We start from the raw sequence: 15,691 nt of genomic DNA on the forward strand, positions 1-15,691 counted from the left end.
TAGTGAGTTAAGTTGCTGTAGGAACTATTAATTTGCATTAATGTATGTAATAATTACATTGAAAAATTTCCATTGGGATAATATGAAGTTGTAGTCAAGCACTTACAATAAGGCTGCCTCTTCAACTGTAATGAGTTTTTTTCCTGTACATCTGTATTATGATTTCTAATTTCATGATCATCTTCTACACTTTTATTTATTTTTTGTTTTTCTGTTTTCATGCTGTGCCTGGATGGTGATAGGAGCACTAGCAGGGCAGAACCATGTCTGAGCATTTTATGTCTTGGGGCGCACACACATTTTGAAGCTGCACTCCTTTGAATTTATTTGACTTTATTCCCTGCCCATGGACATAACTCATGAGCATGATTGAAGAAATAGCATTAGTTCTGCAGTTGCACTTCCTCCTGGATAGTTTTATAACTTTTCTGTTTGATTAGATAGGGGAATAATGAGTGGTGCTTCTGTAGGAAACACTGTGTAAAACTACACTGCTGCAGCAGAAGTTCTGCAGTACAGTAAAACCACCATGGTCCTACTATAGTTACACCTTTCATGTCTATAGAAGGGGAGAGCATATGTCACCCTACATTTTTACATTTTATCTTGCCACACTCACAAATGCACCTGGCTGAGCTTCAGATCTACAGAATGACTGCAATTGCCCCCTTTCCTCAGCAATCTAGAGGATTTCTTCTGGATATTTTCTTTCCTACCTATGATATCAGGAGTGAATAGACCTCTAGCTTGAAATAATAAGACCATGGCTAATGGTTTAATGCAGTTCTAACAAACTCCCTTTTTGTTACAGTGTTCAGTCCCATGTGGAGTGGGGCAGAGGACCCGAGATGTAAAGTGTGTCAGCAATCTTGGAGACATTGTTGATGATGAGGAGTGTAACATGAAACTACGGCCAAGTGATATTGAGAACTGTGACATGGGGCCCTGTGCAAAGAGCTGGTTCCTCACAGAATGGAGTGACAGGGTAAGGCTTTTCATTACTGTCTTGTGCTTGTCTAATCTGTGCCTCCTAAAGCAACTGAACCGTATCAGAATTTAAAAGATTGGTCAGAAAAAGAGCAAACATGAATGTACATATAAAAAAAAAAGAACTGGATCCAGACTGTTGTAGGGCCTCTCTACATGTGCAAGTAAAGATGCAATGAGATCCAATGCACAGTCCACACAATTAAGCCCCCTGCTATGCCACAAATGCAGTGGTAGGAGTTGTGATTGTGGGATCATGAATTAGATACCATTGTGCCTTATTGCCAGTGCAGGGGGAGCTGACTGGGCCTGGGAGATCACAGCTGCACCCCACGGCTGATGGGACCCAGAGTCCCACAGCTGCCTGGCACTGCCGGGGCTGAGAATTCCTTTGGCTGTGGTCCTGCCAGCCCGGGCTGCTTATGGTGCACCCCCCACAGTTGGGGCAGACCCCGCTACACATGTAAATTAAAGTTGGATAGCAACCAGCTATAACATTGGTAAGCATTTTTGAGCAATAACTTTATAGCTCATTGGACCTTTTTATAGCATGATTGTTAATTTGCATATGTAGCTGGTCTAAATTAACTGTGCAGTTAATTTGGTAATCGCATGATAAAGGTAATATGTAGAGGGGCCCTTAGATTCAAAACGTCATACAGAAGGCACAAGCGTGGGTCTAAATGTATGGATTCAAATCTGGAATCTGGAATCATATCTGACTGAACTTGTTGATAACTGGATGTGTTGATCTAGCCCTCTCTCTTTATTTTTTTTATACTTTTTATTTTTTATTTTTTCAAACTCAACCTTTTTGTTCTCTAAAGGCTTAATTAAAGGCATGGTAAATTTAATTAAGGCAGGTTTAATTGAAGGCATGGTAATTGCATGATAAAGGTAATGTGCAGAGGGGCCCTTAGATTCAAAAGGTCATATAGAAGGCACAAGTGTGGATCTAAATGTATGGATTCATAATCTGGAATCATATCTGACTGAACTTGTTGACAACTGGATGTGTTGATCTAGCCCTCTCTTTTTATTTTGCTAAATGCAACCTTTTTGTTCTCTAAAGGCTTAAACATATGATCTAATTTTTTTATAGTTGCTATATTTTTTTTTAATTTTTCTGAAGGCAAGACAAAAGCTTCTGAATCTAGAATGTTGTCTTCATGTATGTTAAATGAGAGCGTAGAAATAAAATATTCTCTATGGGGGGAATGGATTTTTTTCTAATGTGAACATTTTAAACTTGGAAAATAATGTTTTTCGTTACCTTTTTTAAATTATGTAAGTGAGAAAATCAATGATTTTCAAATGTCTGCTACTGTGTCTGGCATAATCCCTAGCAGCTCTGCCAGGAGTGTGTTGTTAAAGTTTGATTCTTGTCAAGAATAGGGTTCTTTTTCTCCCTATGAAAAAATGATCATGGGCCAAAATTTTCAAACTTGGATCCTTAATAATTGGGTATCTGCATAAGGATTTCCAAGGTATTGAACAATCACAATTTTTAGTTGCAGTCAGTGGAAGCTTAGTATCTTTGCAAATGTGGTCCTTTGGCCACCAATTTTATTTTTGCCTATTAGCTATTACGGTGGGGTTCAGTTGCTTCTGTATTCTTCCCATGGGGCATATTTTGAGTTAAAGATGCTTCAGAAGAATCTTAGAATGGAATGGAAATGGGTATTTCCATATTATATAGAGGTTGTATTTTTAATTCTAATTTCCCAAAACAGTTTTTAAAAAAGAATTGTAGGCCAAGCCATAAGTAATTGATGGGAGGCTTACAAATGGTTCAGGTAAGAAGCCAAAAGTTTAGATACTTGTATAAAGCTAATTTAGGCCTCTTGAATTTGTAAAACTGTGTTGAAATCTCACAAGAACAGACTTTCTTTCTGAGATTTAATAAAGGTCTGCTTTGAAACCCAGCTGTAGATATCACAGAACAGCCTTTTTCAGTGTGTGTGTATGTGTGTGTGTGTGTGTGTGTGTCAGCTACCCAAGCTTTGCACATCCCTTCTCATTCCCATAAATTATAATGTAAGCAACTTAAAGTAGGAAACAATTCTGGGAACTCCCCCCTTACAGAGTATCATCCTAAATTCACCCCCCCTCCCCCAACCACAGGCAGTGAGGAGGACAGGCAATGTGGGGGGCAGTAATGGGGCAGGCAGTGGAAGAGGTATGTAGCTAGCTCTGGCTAACTGTCTGCCCCCGCACATACCCGCTTTGTGCCTGCCTCCTGCAGCCTCAGATCCCCAATCCCTTTCTTCTATTCCCCACTCCACATTGCTTCTGCCTCCTGGAGCTTTGGGGCCTCACTCTTTGTTCCCCATCTTCCACCACTACCTGCCCCTCCACCTCCATTTAATCTTTGCTCCATCTCTGGTGCAGCCTATGGCATGGAGCACAGTTTCAGCCCAGCTCCTTAGCAGCAGCGCAGACTTGGCTATAGGCCTGGTCCATGCTCTTTGCTCCATACTGCAGGTTGCAGCAGAGACGGAGCATGCCAGCACCAAAGCAAAGATAAGGGGAGGGGAAGAGGTGCAGTGGGAGGGAGTGCAGGGGAGACATGGGGGCAACAAGGGGCCAAATCTGCAGGGACAGGTGGGAGAGGAGGGGTGGTCAGACAGCAGCTGTGGCTCTGGCCTCGACCCAAGGTTGGGACCAGAGCCACACCAGCTGTCTGCCCTGTGCTGCCTCATATTCAACTGTAAGATGAGGGCTTTTTCCCCCTTGTTAAGTGAGGAAAAATACTCATCTTTTAATTGAATAAATATGGTATATACCATGGTATCTGCATATTTTAACAAATTAGCTCATACTCTATCATATTAATTAACCAAGAACATGGTAGTTGAAAACAATTAACATTAGAAATTCTGTCTAAATATAATATAAAATCAAACTGAGCTATCCAGCTAAGTATGTTAGTTATTATAGTACTGGGCATAGCATCAGATGCTATTGCCTTTAGTCCCTGCACTAACATTGACCAATTGTTTGACAAAATGCTGTGGTATATCCAGCATCCAAAAGGCAGCATATGAAACCAAATACTAATAGTCTCTTGCAGAATAATGCCAACTTACTCTAAGTTATCTTCCTGATGCAAATGTTTAAAGACAGTAAATCCAGACATGGTGCTCTGTAGTGCTGGTTCTGGCATAACCTAATGCTGCGTATCAACTGTTTTTGGATTGACATAGTGACATGCTGTGTAATAAATACCTCATGAAAAAGCCCCTATTAAGCAAACAAATACAGTGAAAGAGAGGCGGACATCAGCTTCAGACCATATTACAGCTGAAAAATTTCTAAACCACAAAAAATATATGATGTTTGTGTTTAAAAAGCCATTATTTTTGGAAATATGAATAGAATCTTTGCATCTGCTACTAAAGTTGTCCATATGCAGAGAACCTTATAGATCTGAGAGTTTTAGAAGTATATGTTTCCAATGCAAAGCTTATGGATTGCATGACCACAGTATGCATCATGTGATAGAGTTAATTATGAACATGGGGTGCCTACACATGAGCAGGGAGGCTGCTCCAATGCATTGTAATTACAGCATATCAGAGCAGACTCAATTAATTGAGTCTGCTAGAGTATGATAATTGCCATGCTCCATCAGCCTCCAGCATCTTGTGTATCAGCATCCCTGCACTTCAGAATGGCAGCAGGGGAACTTTTATCTAAAGCTCATTCAACAAGCTTTAGATAAAATGCCCCTACCACCATTATGAAGTAGTGTGATGCTGATACACAAGATGTTCTGGGTGCTTTTAATTAAAGCAACTCTGAGAGTAGGTATCTATCTCCAAGAGCTGCTCTAATTAAAGCCTCCTCTACCTCCCCTCCCCCTCTCCTGGAGCATGTGTATAAACAACCATGGTGGCCAGGAGTGTCCATTTTTTACAAACAAGTCTTGTGTTCTGAGTATTTGACCCAATAACAACCTAAGGAATTTCAAGTCAGATACCTGAATCTCATATCCAGTATGCTCCAGGAGAAACACACATGAGGTATTGTCATTCATTTAAATAGGAAATAAATTCTGTATGTCACAGAGCACCGAGGTGCCCTGCTCCTAGAGAGGAAAAACTGCTAGAGGAAAAGCCCTAGCAGTGGCTAAGGAGCACAGCTGTGGGTTGCCGGGGCAACCAGGAAGTCAGCTGACGGGAAGGGGCAGGGCCTGGCCCTCATAAGGCCCAGGGGCTGAGGCCAGGCTAGCAGTTCCCTGCCAGCCGCCAGACGGAGAGGAGCTTCTGAAGCTAAGATGCGAGAACCACTGGTACTACTCAAGCCGAGTAAAAGATGGCGGCTCCGGGACATTGGAGCAATGTTGTTATAGCCAGGCAGCCTTAAGTTAAGTTGTAGCCTAGGGGCTTGTGTTTTGTTTTGTTGTTATGTATTACACCGGTGGTTTGGGTGAGGCTATTCGGGGTTGGAGGAGGCCTCAGGGGGAACCCACAGCAGCGTGGGGACCCCGGCGCCAGTGCGGGTGCAGTATCCTCAAAGGGGCCTCACAGCGGAGTGTGAGGACCCCAGCGCCCAGGAGGGCGCAGCATATGGGGTGTATAGACCCCAGCCCTAGAGAGGGGCACTTTTGAGAAGCCCTAGCGTGGGTGTGGCGAGCCCCAGATAGGGGGGCAGCATGTTTGAGAAGCTCAGGCGTGGGCACGGAGAGCCGCAGAAAGGGGGCAACATTATTGGAAAGCCCAAGTTGGGCACGGCGAGCCCCGGAGAGGGGAATGCCTTATTGAGAAGCCCAGTGCGGGCGTGGCGAGCCCCAGGAGGGGGCACTATTGAGAAGCCCCAGTACGGGTGTGTTGAGGCCCCAAGAGAGGGCGACGGCGCAGAGAAGGCCCCAAGGGAGGGCAAGGAGAACCCCAGGAGGGGGCGGCAGTGTATGTAGAGAGAGAGAGAGATAGTGACAGTCCAACGTCCATTCTAACTGCGAGGCTTGGGGCATGGTATAAGGGGTGGTTGGAGCCACACATAGCCCATAAGGCCAGGGTGCCCCAAAGCACCCATTTGCAGGACAAAACCCACAAGGAGTCCGGGAAACCACGGGGTCCGAATCAACATAGAGACATGACCAAGAGGGTGTAAGGCAGCCTCCCAACTGATTTAAACATCAAAGACATGGCGGGCGAGAAACCGAGGGTGCCCTTGGGCCGACTTGGCACAGAAGAGGGGGCCTTAAGGAGATCATGGCCCTCCTGTAGGACCCCGCCATGACACTGTAGTAAACCAAACATTGTTCTCACTGAAGTCAGTGGCAGCAGGATTGGGACCAAAATATTTATGAAGAGCTTTATTCTATAAAGTATGAGCTTTATCCTGTCAACAGAGTTGGCCTGATGAGGATTAAATGAGATCCATGTGGCCTGAAAATGTTGTATGTGTGCCACATGACTGCTCTATGGTTTTGCTTGCTGGAAGGTGAATATCTTCTGTGGGTTAGAAGCAGGGAACCTTCACTCTTGTAATGTGCTGCAGTAGGAAGCTGACCAGTATTTTCTTCTGACCAGGGTTGCCAACCCAAGATTTATTAATTTTTTTACTGACAATTTTCAAACTTTTTACTGACAGCCAAACTTTTTACTGACATATTTTACATAACATAAATGTAACCCTTCTGCCAGGCCTTGGGCAAGAGCCAGGTTCAAATTTAGAGTTTTAACATCATATATAAAATCATTCTTGGATTGGCAACCCTGCTTGATTGCACCAATGGTTTACCTTGAGTTGCCCCCACTCCAGGGACCCTTATACCCTGATGCCTTGCAACCACACCCCAAATCATGCTGTCCCCTCCTGCTTAGTGTCTAGCTTTATCTCCAGTAGCCCCATCCCTCTTTCCCAGAACAGACCTCTGTGGCGGTCGAGTGGTAGGCCGGGGCTATGGCCAGTAGCCCGAAACGCAGGTGGGTACTTTTGACCGATGGAGCGGAATTAGGCACGGAAGCGTATTGGTAACAAATAGATTGTTTACTTACCCCACTGATGTATGGGCGCAGGCAGAGTTGACTAGCTTAATTGCAGTTACAGACGAGTTATAAAGACTCTCTTAAACACGTGAGAGGACTGACAAAGTTCCTGTAATCGGCTTACTGCAGTACCGGGGTCGGGGTATGTCAGGAGGGTCGTGTGACAGGGAGTCGCTGGTGGGTGATCAGTCCACCAGTTTTACTCTGAGATATGTACGGAGTTCGAGCTCTCCGCGTTCGCTCTCTGAGTTCTCCTTCTCCGAGGTGTGTGCGGAGTGCTCCAACGTGCTAAGCTGGAGAGATGTGCGGAGTTCTCCAACGTGGGCGGAAACTGATTTACCTTTTATATGACTAACAAGCCAATCGCTAGTCACCAAATATGAATAATTTAGAAAGAGCCAATAGTGGTGTGCGTGTTTGCATAAAGTTTGGCAGGAACTTTTTCTAAGCTGTAACTTTCCATTACTGTGGTATATAGTTACATAGTGGAATTTTACCACTGTGACCTACTTTTTTGCTGTGACCTAGTTTTTCCCTGTGCCATATGTATCATATCAGATCAATGGAATTTTCCACCATGGCACAGGCATGCAGATTGATTGACAGCAGAATCAATGGATCACTATGGATCAAACCAAAGGAATCTTCCACTGTGCCATAGGCATACAACTATTTGGTTCTGACAACCTCCAGAGAAGAACTACTGTCTGCTCAAATGCTGCCTAGCAATGTTAGAGGCAAGAGACAAGATGCAGCAGCAGGATCTCTCTTAGGAGAAATGGGGGCAGGACAGGGCTGGCTTTAGAGGCTCCTGTGGGCCGCAAAGCTCTGGGAGAATGGAAGGTTATGCACTCTGTCTTAGACACTAGGTAGCACTACTCTGCTTTGTCAGTCCAATACTTAGCCTCCTGCAGCTTTTTTCTGACCAGCGATCTTCAGCGCAGCACCCAGTTGCTTAGCTTTTTTATGGATGGCTCCATTTTTTAGACTTTATGGACAGGTGTTTTTATCTTTGTTTTTATGGACTGTCCTTAAATTTATGGTCAGTCGGCAACCATTCTTCCAACAGACTGGAGCCTTCCCCTATAACATTTTTGTTTGTTCCCATTGCCATATTTTTTGTTTTCTCATTTGTTTCTCATTTTGCACTTAGTACATATTTGGAAGACAGGCCAAAACATAAAAACAGTTCTAAACTGTTAAATGATAATATGAAGCCAAAATAAAATCTGGAAGAAAAATAATACCACTGTGCATTAGGGAAATAAAAAAGCAAACCTAGCATTTCATTAAAAACAAAGCATTTATTAAAATTTAAATTACAGTTATACAACAGAAGTGCTTCTATTATATCTCCTATTGAAGGATTCTAAAGCACTTTCACACACATTAATAATTTAATTCTTCTGATTCTGTGATTCTGTACAGTTGGGTATTATCCCTATTCAACAGATGAGGATGCTGAGGAATAGATAATTTAAACGCTTCAGAAATGCTGGGTATCTTACTCCCATAGGTTTGCAGGTAAAAGTGGCCAGGAACTGAATTGAGTTTTCTGTTTCATGTTTGAGTTTTTGAAAAAAATAATGTCCCAAATTGGGATTAAAATATATATATATATTAAAATCTTGAGAAATATTTAATTCCAGAAGCATTGAAACTCAGGGTTTCTGAAATGGAATATATTTCCTGGAGTTGTCAGTTACTATCTAGAATTAACATGATTATTGCCATAGCTCCTAGGTGTTATAGGGCCCCAGTCTCCTTTCCAGGAAGCTAGGACACTAGCCATGAAGAGTTGTGATGGCAGATGCGTGATAACCCCTTATGCCTTAAATCTTAAGGCACCTGGCTTCCCAGCTGTGAGATTTGGTCAGCTAGGGGCACCAGGGGAGTCTGAAACTGCTTACAGTGAAAACGGAAAAACATTTGGGAGTGGGGGGGGGGTAGAACTTCTGAGCAGCTTGAGTTGCAGTTGCTTGGCATAGGAGGTTCAGGAATTAAATTATATGCCCAGCATGTCACAGGGAGTCTTTGTCAAAGCTGCAAAAATGAACTCTGGGCAGCTGATTTTCTTTTCTTTGCTCTATAATCCAAAGACTACCCTTCTTCACTTCCTTTCAGTTTGCAAAATACCATAAAAGAACAGTATGTCATAAGGATGAGTAAAATTTGTTTTGAGAAACTGTGGCAACTTGCCCTCAAGTCCAAGTGGCATGCAGTAAGAAAAAGATAAGGGTTGACATTTTCTAACGCCACCTATATGTCATTTTCAAAAGCAACTAATGGCCAGTGCAAGCAGACATTTGTAGCAGCTTCAGAAGGAGAAGGGCAGCTGCTGTTTGGGCCACCCAAGCTGGTATTCTGCTGTGACTGATAAATGTGTATTAGCCTGTAGCAATACAGCTGTAGCAAAACCACTCCAACTTTAACCCTGCTTCCTTTGTCCAGGGCCAAGGTAAGAGTGATGTCCCACTCTAGGTTCATGCAGATGTAACAGATGGTGACCCCTACTGTGTGCCCCCAAACAGCATTTCTCCTCCCATTTTGTAGCCTCTAAAAATGTACATTCGTTCATACCATAAGTTGCATTGACTTCCATTTGGTCTTAGGTGTTTTTGAACATTTTGCCCACTGTGCTCACCATTTTTATGTGGCATCTCAGTTGCAGAGTAGCTTTCTGCTTTCAAAATTCTATACCCATGTTAGATTGAGACATTTGCTGGGATTATTGCTATCAATAGGCAGTTTACTAGACTTTATATATATATATATATATCCTCATGGACCACATCTACACGGTAAACTTATGTTGCCCAGTAGTGATGCCTTCAAACAAGCTGTCACCTAAACCAGAAGCAGTACAGCCAGGTAGGGTAACTTATCATGGGAGCACTCTAATTGGCAGTATTTAGCCCCAACTCCCTTAAGAGTTTTAGAAGGGAAAATGCTTCTGATTTTAATATTGGCCATTTTCAAATTGTCTTCCCAAAGCTGTCTGTAGAAATGAGACTGAATGGGTGGTTGCCTTAGACAGCAAAATGCTCAAAGGCTGTTTGTCTGGGTGACTGATCTGACACACTAGATTCGATAGCTTGCCAAAAGTAATGGACACCCTAGGTAACATAATGTTCTGCAGTTTTTAATGTCTAATAATGATTGCTTCTCATTGAGATATCTCAATTAGAATTCTCCTTATTCCAGTGGAACAAAAGTGAGGAAAACAGGGAAACAAAAAACAGAAGTCCACCTTGGAAGATAACATGCAAATTGTTTCTTTTTTCAGTTTCAAATGTCAAGTTTCCTCTGATTTTCATGTTGCAACCATGTGAGAACATGCATTTTGCTTCCTTTTCTTATGAAGTTGTAAATCACTATATAGTTTGCAATGGAAAACAAAACCAATTTAGATTTAAAGTAGATAATGGTAGAAGGGGAGTTACAAACCTGCACGAGCTTTTTTTTCTCCTCTCCAACTCATTTCCCTTTGGCATAATGGAGCTGGTGCAGATTTCAAAACCAGATGACTGCCAAAAGCAAATTAATTTGTTTATAAGCAATTAAGTGGGTACTGGACAATGCACAATGCTATAATTTCTGCAGATACTAATGTAAAACCAGACATTTTAATATTAGAAATTCTACATGGAGATTAGAATTACAGTAAAACAGGCTTGTATTTCCTCCCAGAACACCAGGCCAGTAGTGCAAGCCAGCAATACACCAGGTTCTCAAGCAACACTCAAAATATTTCCAGTCACAGTATTCATGAAGAAGTCAAATTTATTTTTATGTCACATCACTAATAGCAGTACTGCAACTTGCTGTATCGTAAATGTTCTACAACTTTCACTAGCTACATCTAATTCCTAATGTTATCCTATTATTGCTTTTTCACTTCTAGCAATAATGCTATTGGTACACCACCTCTAGCCAAAACCTATATTAAAGCATCTCAAAGCCTTTTTCCTGCTTTCAGGCACACAATTTATAGCAGCCACAGCCTTTCAGTACAGGAACATAAACTTTTTCTTAATTTCTACCACACATATATTCTGAAGTTTCTTTCATCAAGATCTGTTTAAGGAATGTAAAACAATGCGTTTCTCTAGAGACTGAGTTCATGATTCATTGTGGCCAGGTACAGACATTACACTGGTTTAAGTGATCAGAAACTGATTTAAACCTGTAACAGAACACATGTTCAGTGCTCATAAACCAGTCTGAAAATGTCTGAAACCAGGTTGAAATAAACCTGGTTGAATGTAGTATCAGATTTAACTGATTTGGATCAAACCAATTTATGCAATTGTCCCAAACCCCTTGATGGTTTAAGCTAAACCAGAATCCCCCAGCATCCCAGCATGCTGTCTGGGCTGGGCAGGGCTCTCTGATCCACAGCAGAGCTGGCATCTCCCCTCTGCTCCCTGGCTGTAGCTCCAGCAGAGACTGCAGGTACAGCAGGATCTGCCTGGCTTCCTCCTGCCCTGCCCTCCCTCACTGCTCGCTTCTGGAAGGGGGAATCCCCCTTTCCCTCCCTCCCATCTCCTGTTGAAGAGTTTGAACTAATGGAGATAGGCTATTGTTTTGCTGATGGAATGATAAACACTTATCAGCTCCCTGCTGGCTTGCTTGCCTGTCAGTTTGCTGCAGACAGTATAAAGACGCAGAGAGGGAGATTGAAAAGCTCTGTGTCTTCAAAAGATGTATGCACTGCATACCTTCCCCCGACTCCCTTGCCTCAGAGTGCTAGCAGGACTAGCCCAGGGTTGGGGATACTCCCACCCCTTGAGCAGCCAGTGGGGAAAAGCCTGGGATGGTGCAGGCAGACCTTCCTAATCAGAGGTCCTACCAGGGCCTGGCCACACCCCCCTCAGCTCAGCACTGTTGAAGGGAAGGGAGGGCTGCCCTAGCAACCCCTGGCTTCTAGTCTGAGCCCCTGCAGGCATGTGCCTGAATTTCCTCAGTCCAGATAGAATATCTGTCCAGTTACAAACTGGTTCAGCCTAGCCAGGTTAGAATAAACTGCAAAGATTGAATCAATTCAGGCTCAGGCTTTTTGAATGTCTGTCCCTAGGCCTTGTGTCCATTTAGCCTGCAGGGGCCTATTATGCCAACTGAGCACCAAATCCAAAATGTGCCAAGCCTGCACACAGATGTTTACATCATTCATCTTTGGCTTGTTACTGCTTTATAACAGCCACTTGGTGCTTTACAATGTCTATCTCCAAATTACCATTGAGTCATGTACCTCATGGATCCAAGCTACAACCAAGTCCCAGTCATTTTCTCAAAAAGTCACAAATATTCCCTTGTGAGTACTGATTTTCTCCTCCCTATTTGTGCCTCAGCACACCTCCTGCCCAAAGCTCTTTCTCCTTTCTTTGTTCAAATTGCAGGATTAGTGATTTTTAACTCAGTAGCCACAGTTCTTTAGGAGGGAAGCAGGTACACTAGGTAGCCTCCTAAGTTGTTCTGATAATTGAAATTCCTATCTGAAATGCCTCTGATAGTAATGTTAAAGGACACTCAAGTTATCCTTCTAATTGCTTGGTTGTACAATAATTCTCTGACCTGTACAAAAACCTTGGCATTTATGAATATTGCTGCATACCTTACTACAACTAAACTTACACTCTTTCTGAACCTTTGCAGGCTTCTCTGCTATTTTATATAAACATTTTCCTCTCTAAAACACCATCATTTAGAATTTCAAAGGAGTCGACATGACTTAGACATAAACTTCCCTAGACTCAGGAGAAAACATTTTTATTTTATTGGGGAGGAGATTTGGTTGGTTGGTTGGTTGGATGATTTTTGTTTTTTTTTATTTGGATGCTGCTTCTACTCAAATTCTTAGCCATTATTAAAATACCAAAATGAACTTGTTTAAACCTATGTGCACCCTGGGGAATTATGCAATTATGTGCCCATGCAATTTTGCACATAAAATGCATGACTATACATAACTGGGGCAGACTCTGTGCTTCCACCTCCACAGGGCTCCCAACACTCCAACTGGGAGCCTCTTTTGGAGGCACTGAACTTGGTGGCACACAACTGGACAGCTGATAAGTGGGGAGGGGAGCTCCTGCCTGCAGTGAGTGGGAGTGAGCATGGGGTTTGTCAGTGTACATAGGGGTGGGGGTGGGTGGGTGGGTGTGGGCCATGCACCATTGGGCCAGGCCAGCCAGCTGTGTACCTCCATATGGGGCTTCCAGCACTCCAGTGGGAAGTGGCATATGGAGGCAGTCTGGTCTGATGGCATGCAACTCTGTGCTTCCATGTGTGGCTTCCTGCTGGAGTGCTGGAAGCCCCGTGTGGAGGCACAGAGCTGGCCCAGTCTGGCCTGATGGCACGTGGCTACCACCTGTAGTGTCATGAGCCTATGTGCTGGCACAAAGCCAACCCAGTCTGGTCCGAAGGTGCACATCAGTGAGTTAGGCTGGGCTGACTCCAGGCCACTATGTGCAGCCCCCGGGACTCAGCACATCATTTTTAATTCTTCTGCACATAATTTTGAATTTTTCTGTGCATAATTCCCTGGGTTATACCTATCATTCCTTTCCTTTATTCAGCATCCCTGACTGCTTGACATTAGCTACTACTAGTTGTATTAATGTTTTTGGTTTCAGAATCATGTACTGTTTTGCCGTATATCATATTAATACTTATTCATACGAATAGTCACTCTGAAGTTAGTGGAATTACTTTTCAGAAACATTTCTCTTGTATCAGGGCAAGGTAAAAGTTAAACAATTACTACAGGTCATACATATGCCTTGCTAGAGGTGGGATGCTGGTAGTAGGATGTTGCCCTCATGCAAAATACTCCTCATGCCTTGTTTGCATGGCAAAGATATTGAGAAATAAGCTAGAAAGTGAATTTAAAGCACAGTAACTATTCTCTACCAGTTCTTCTTGTAGACTTGCTTTTTCACACTCAGAGGACTTTTGTGTAGTTCAGCTGAGTTTGCTTCCAAAAAAGAGTAAGGTAAAACACACTGAGGTATCCTGAGTGCAAAATAAGAACATCTGTTTAGAAAGCTAATATATAAATAGCTATTCTGAGCTGTATCCCCATGTAGACAAGCCCTCAGGACAATAGAAGTTCAAACAGTCATTTTTAGTAATATTTAATGCAGCAACCAGGCAATAATAAATAAAGTAGGGAAACAGTTGATTTCAAAGAATAATTATTGTATTTTTATGACTTGTGGGACAGTTTTGGTCAGTTCTGTATTTTAATGTAGTAGGAGTGAGAACATAAATAAACTTCTGGCAATGAATTGTGAATTAACAACCACTTCAGCAAAGCTTCCCAGGTCTCAGTTGCATTAGCTCATTTCATTCTACCTTGTATACTTTTCCTGCACGTAGATTCTGAGTAGTTCAAGTAGACTTAGTGTTTCAGACAGCTAGGGACATAGGGACTGCTTAGTCCATCTAGTTCTGTACCTTGTCTTTGACAATGTTCAGAGACCATATGCTTTAGAGGAAGGTGCAAGGTCCCTGCAGTACATGGGTATGGAATAATCTGTCCCAGAGGATGTCTCCTCATTAAATCAAAATGCAACCTGATTCATTCTTATTTCTAAAATATTCAATGCATTCAAAGTCTAAAACCTTCTTCTTTAGTCTGAGCCAAAGCTAAGGTGTCCATTTTCCTTTATAGTAACTTTGTGCCTTTATACATTAGAGGAAATTAATTTGGGGATTTCCTATAGGGTCAACTGATAAGGTATGAACCTTCTGCAGGAATATCATTGCCTGTTTGTTGTTTATGAGTACTTAGTACAGAGGTTCCCACCCCCGGGCCATGTAGGGTTGGCTGCTGGTCTGCAGGGGGGTTGGCTGCCAGACCAGAAGTCAGGAAGTGACCAGCATACTGTGAACCAGCAGCCAACCCTTTTTATATTGACTTCTCAGTATAAAAAAGGGTTGGCTGCTGATCCGCAGTATGCCGGTCACTTCCGGTCTGCAGTATGCTGGTCCGTGGTCACTTCTGGCCCATGGTCACTTCCGGTCCGCGGTTTGCCAGTCTGCTGTCTAAAAAGGTTGGGAACCACTGACTTAGTAGAGACATTCGGAGTTCAAATGAAATTTCAAGACCTCATTGGAAAAATTCTGTTAGTTGGGAGGTGACATGATTTACTACAGAGTACAGAATTAGTCTGCCTGATCATGGTGACATGAGCTACAGAGATCTGCCTTTTAAGGTTATGCTTCTCTCACACCAATACACTTGTATATGAGTCACCTATTCACTAGTAAGTCCCTTATATCCAGATCCCTGAAGGTGTTAAGGGCAACTGATTTCAAACTAACGAGTCTGATACTTTTAACTAGATTTTCAAAAGAGAACAGAACTGTCCCCAAACTACTGACCTCCTTCGAGTGTCTTAAGATGCTGGAGGACTGTAAGTGATTTCTCTTGGAAGAGAATGTGTTTGCTCTCCCAAGAGACATTCCTGCTAGTGATTTGACCCTGCTTGTTCCCAGGTTATTTTTCTCCTGGAGAGGCTGTTTTTGCTTTGGGACAGAGATTTTTGAACATCTGTACATTCATGGTTTAGCAGCAACTCTCCCAAGGGAAACTGGATGTCTGTACGTGCCTCAGATGAGAACAAGGATGGGACACTGAATTTTCAGAGTCTCTCCAAAGTGGCATATCAATGTGGAGAAGCTTGCAGTATCATAGCACATGC

The 15,691-nt window shown here is 42.9% G+C and overlaps 1 protein-coding gene across 3 annotated transcripts in view; it reads left to right on the forward strand.

Annotated features, from left to right (window-relative positions):
* THSD4 (thrombospondin type 1 domain containing 4) overlaps nucleotides 1-15,691 on the forward strand; it is a 702,916-nt gene that overhangs the window by 636,112 nt on the left and 51,113 nt on the right. For all 3 annotated transcript variants that reach the window (XM_059714825.1, XM_019477615.2, XM_019477616.2), the window contains one exon: nucleotides 812-985. In XM_059714825.1, coding sequence (XP_059570808.1) covers nucleotides 812-985 — 174 coding nt within the window. The remainder of the gene's footprint in view (nucleotides 1-811; nucleotides 986-15,691) is intronic.

This window comes from Alligator mississippiensis, chromosome 11, assembly GCF_030867095.1.
Source record: "Alligator mississippiensis isolate rAllMis1 chromosome 11, rAllMis1, whole genome shotgun sequence".
NCBI lineage: Eukaryota > Metazoa > Chordata > Crocodylia > Alligatoridae > Alligator > Alligator mississippiensis.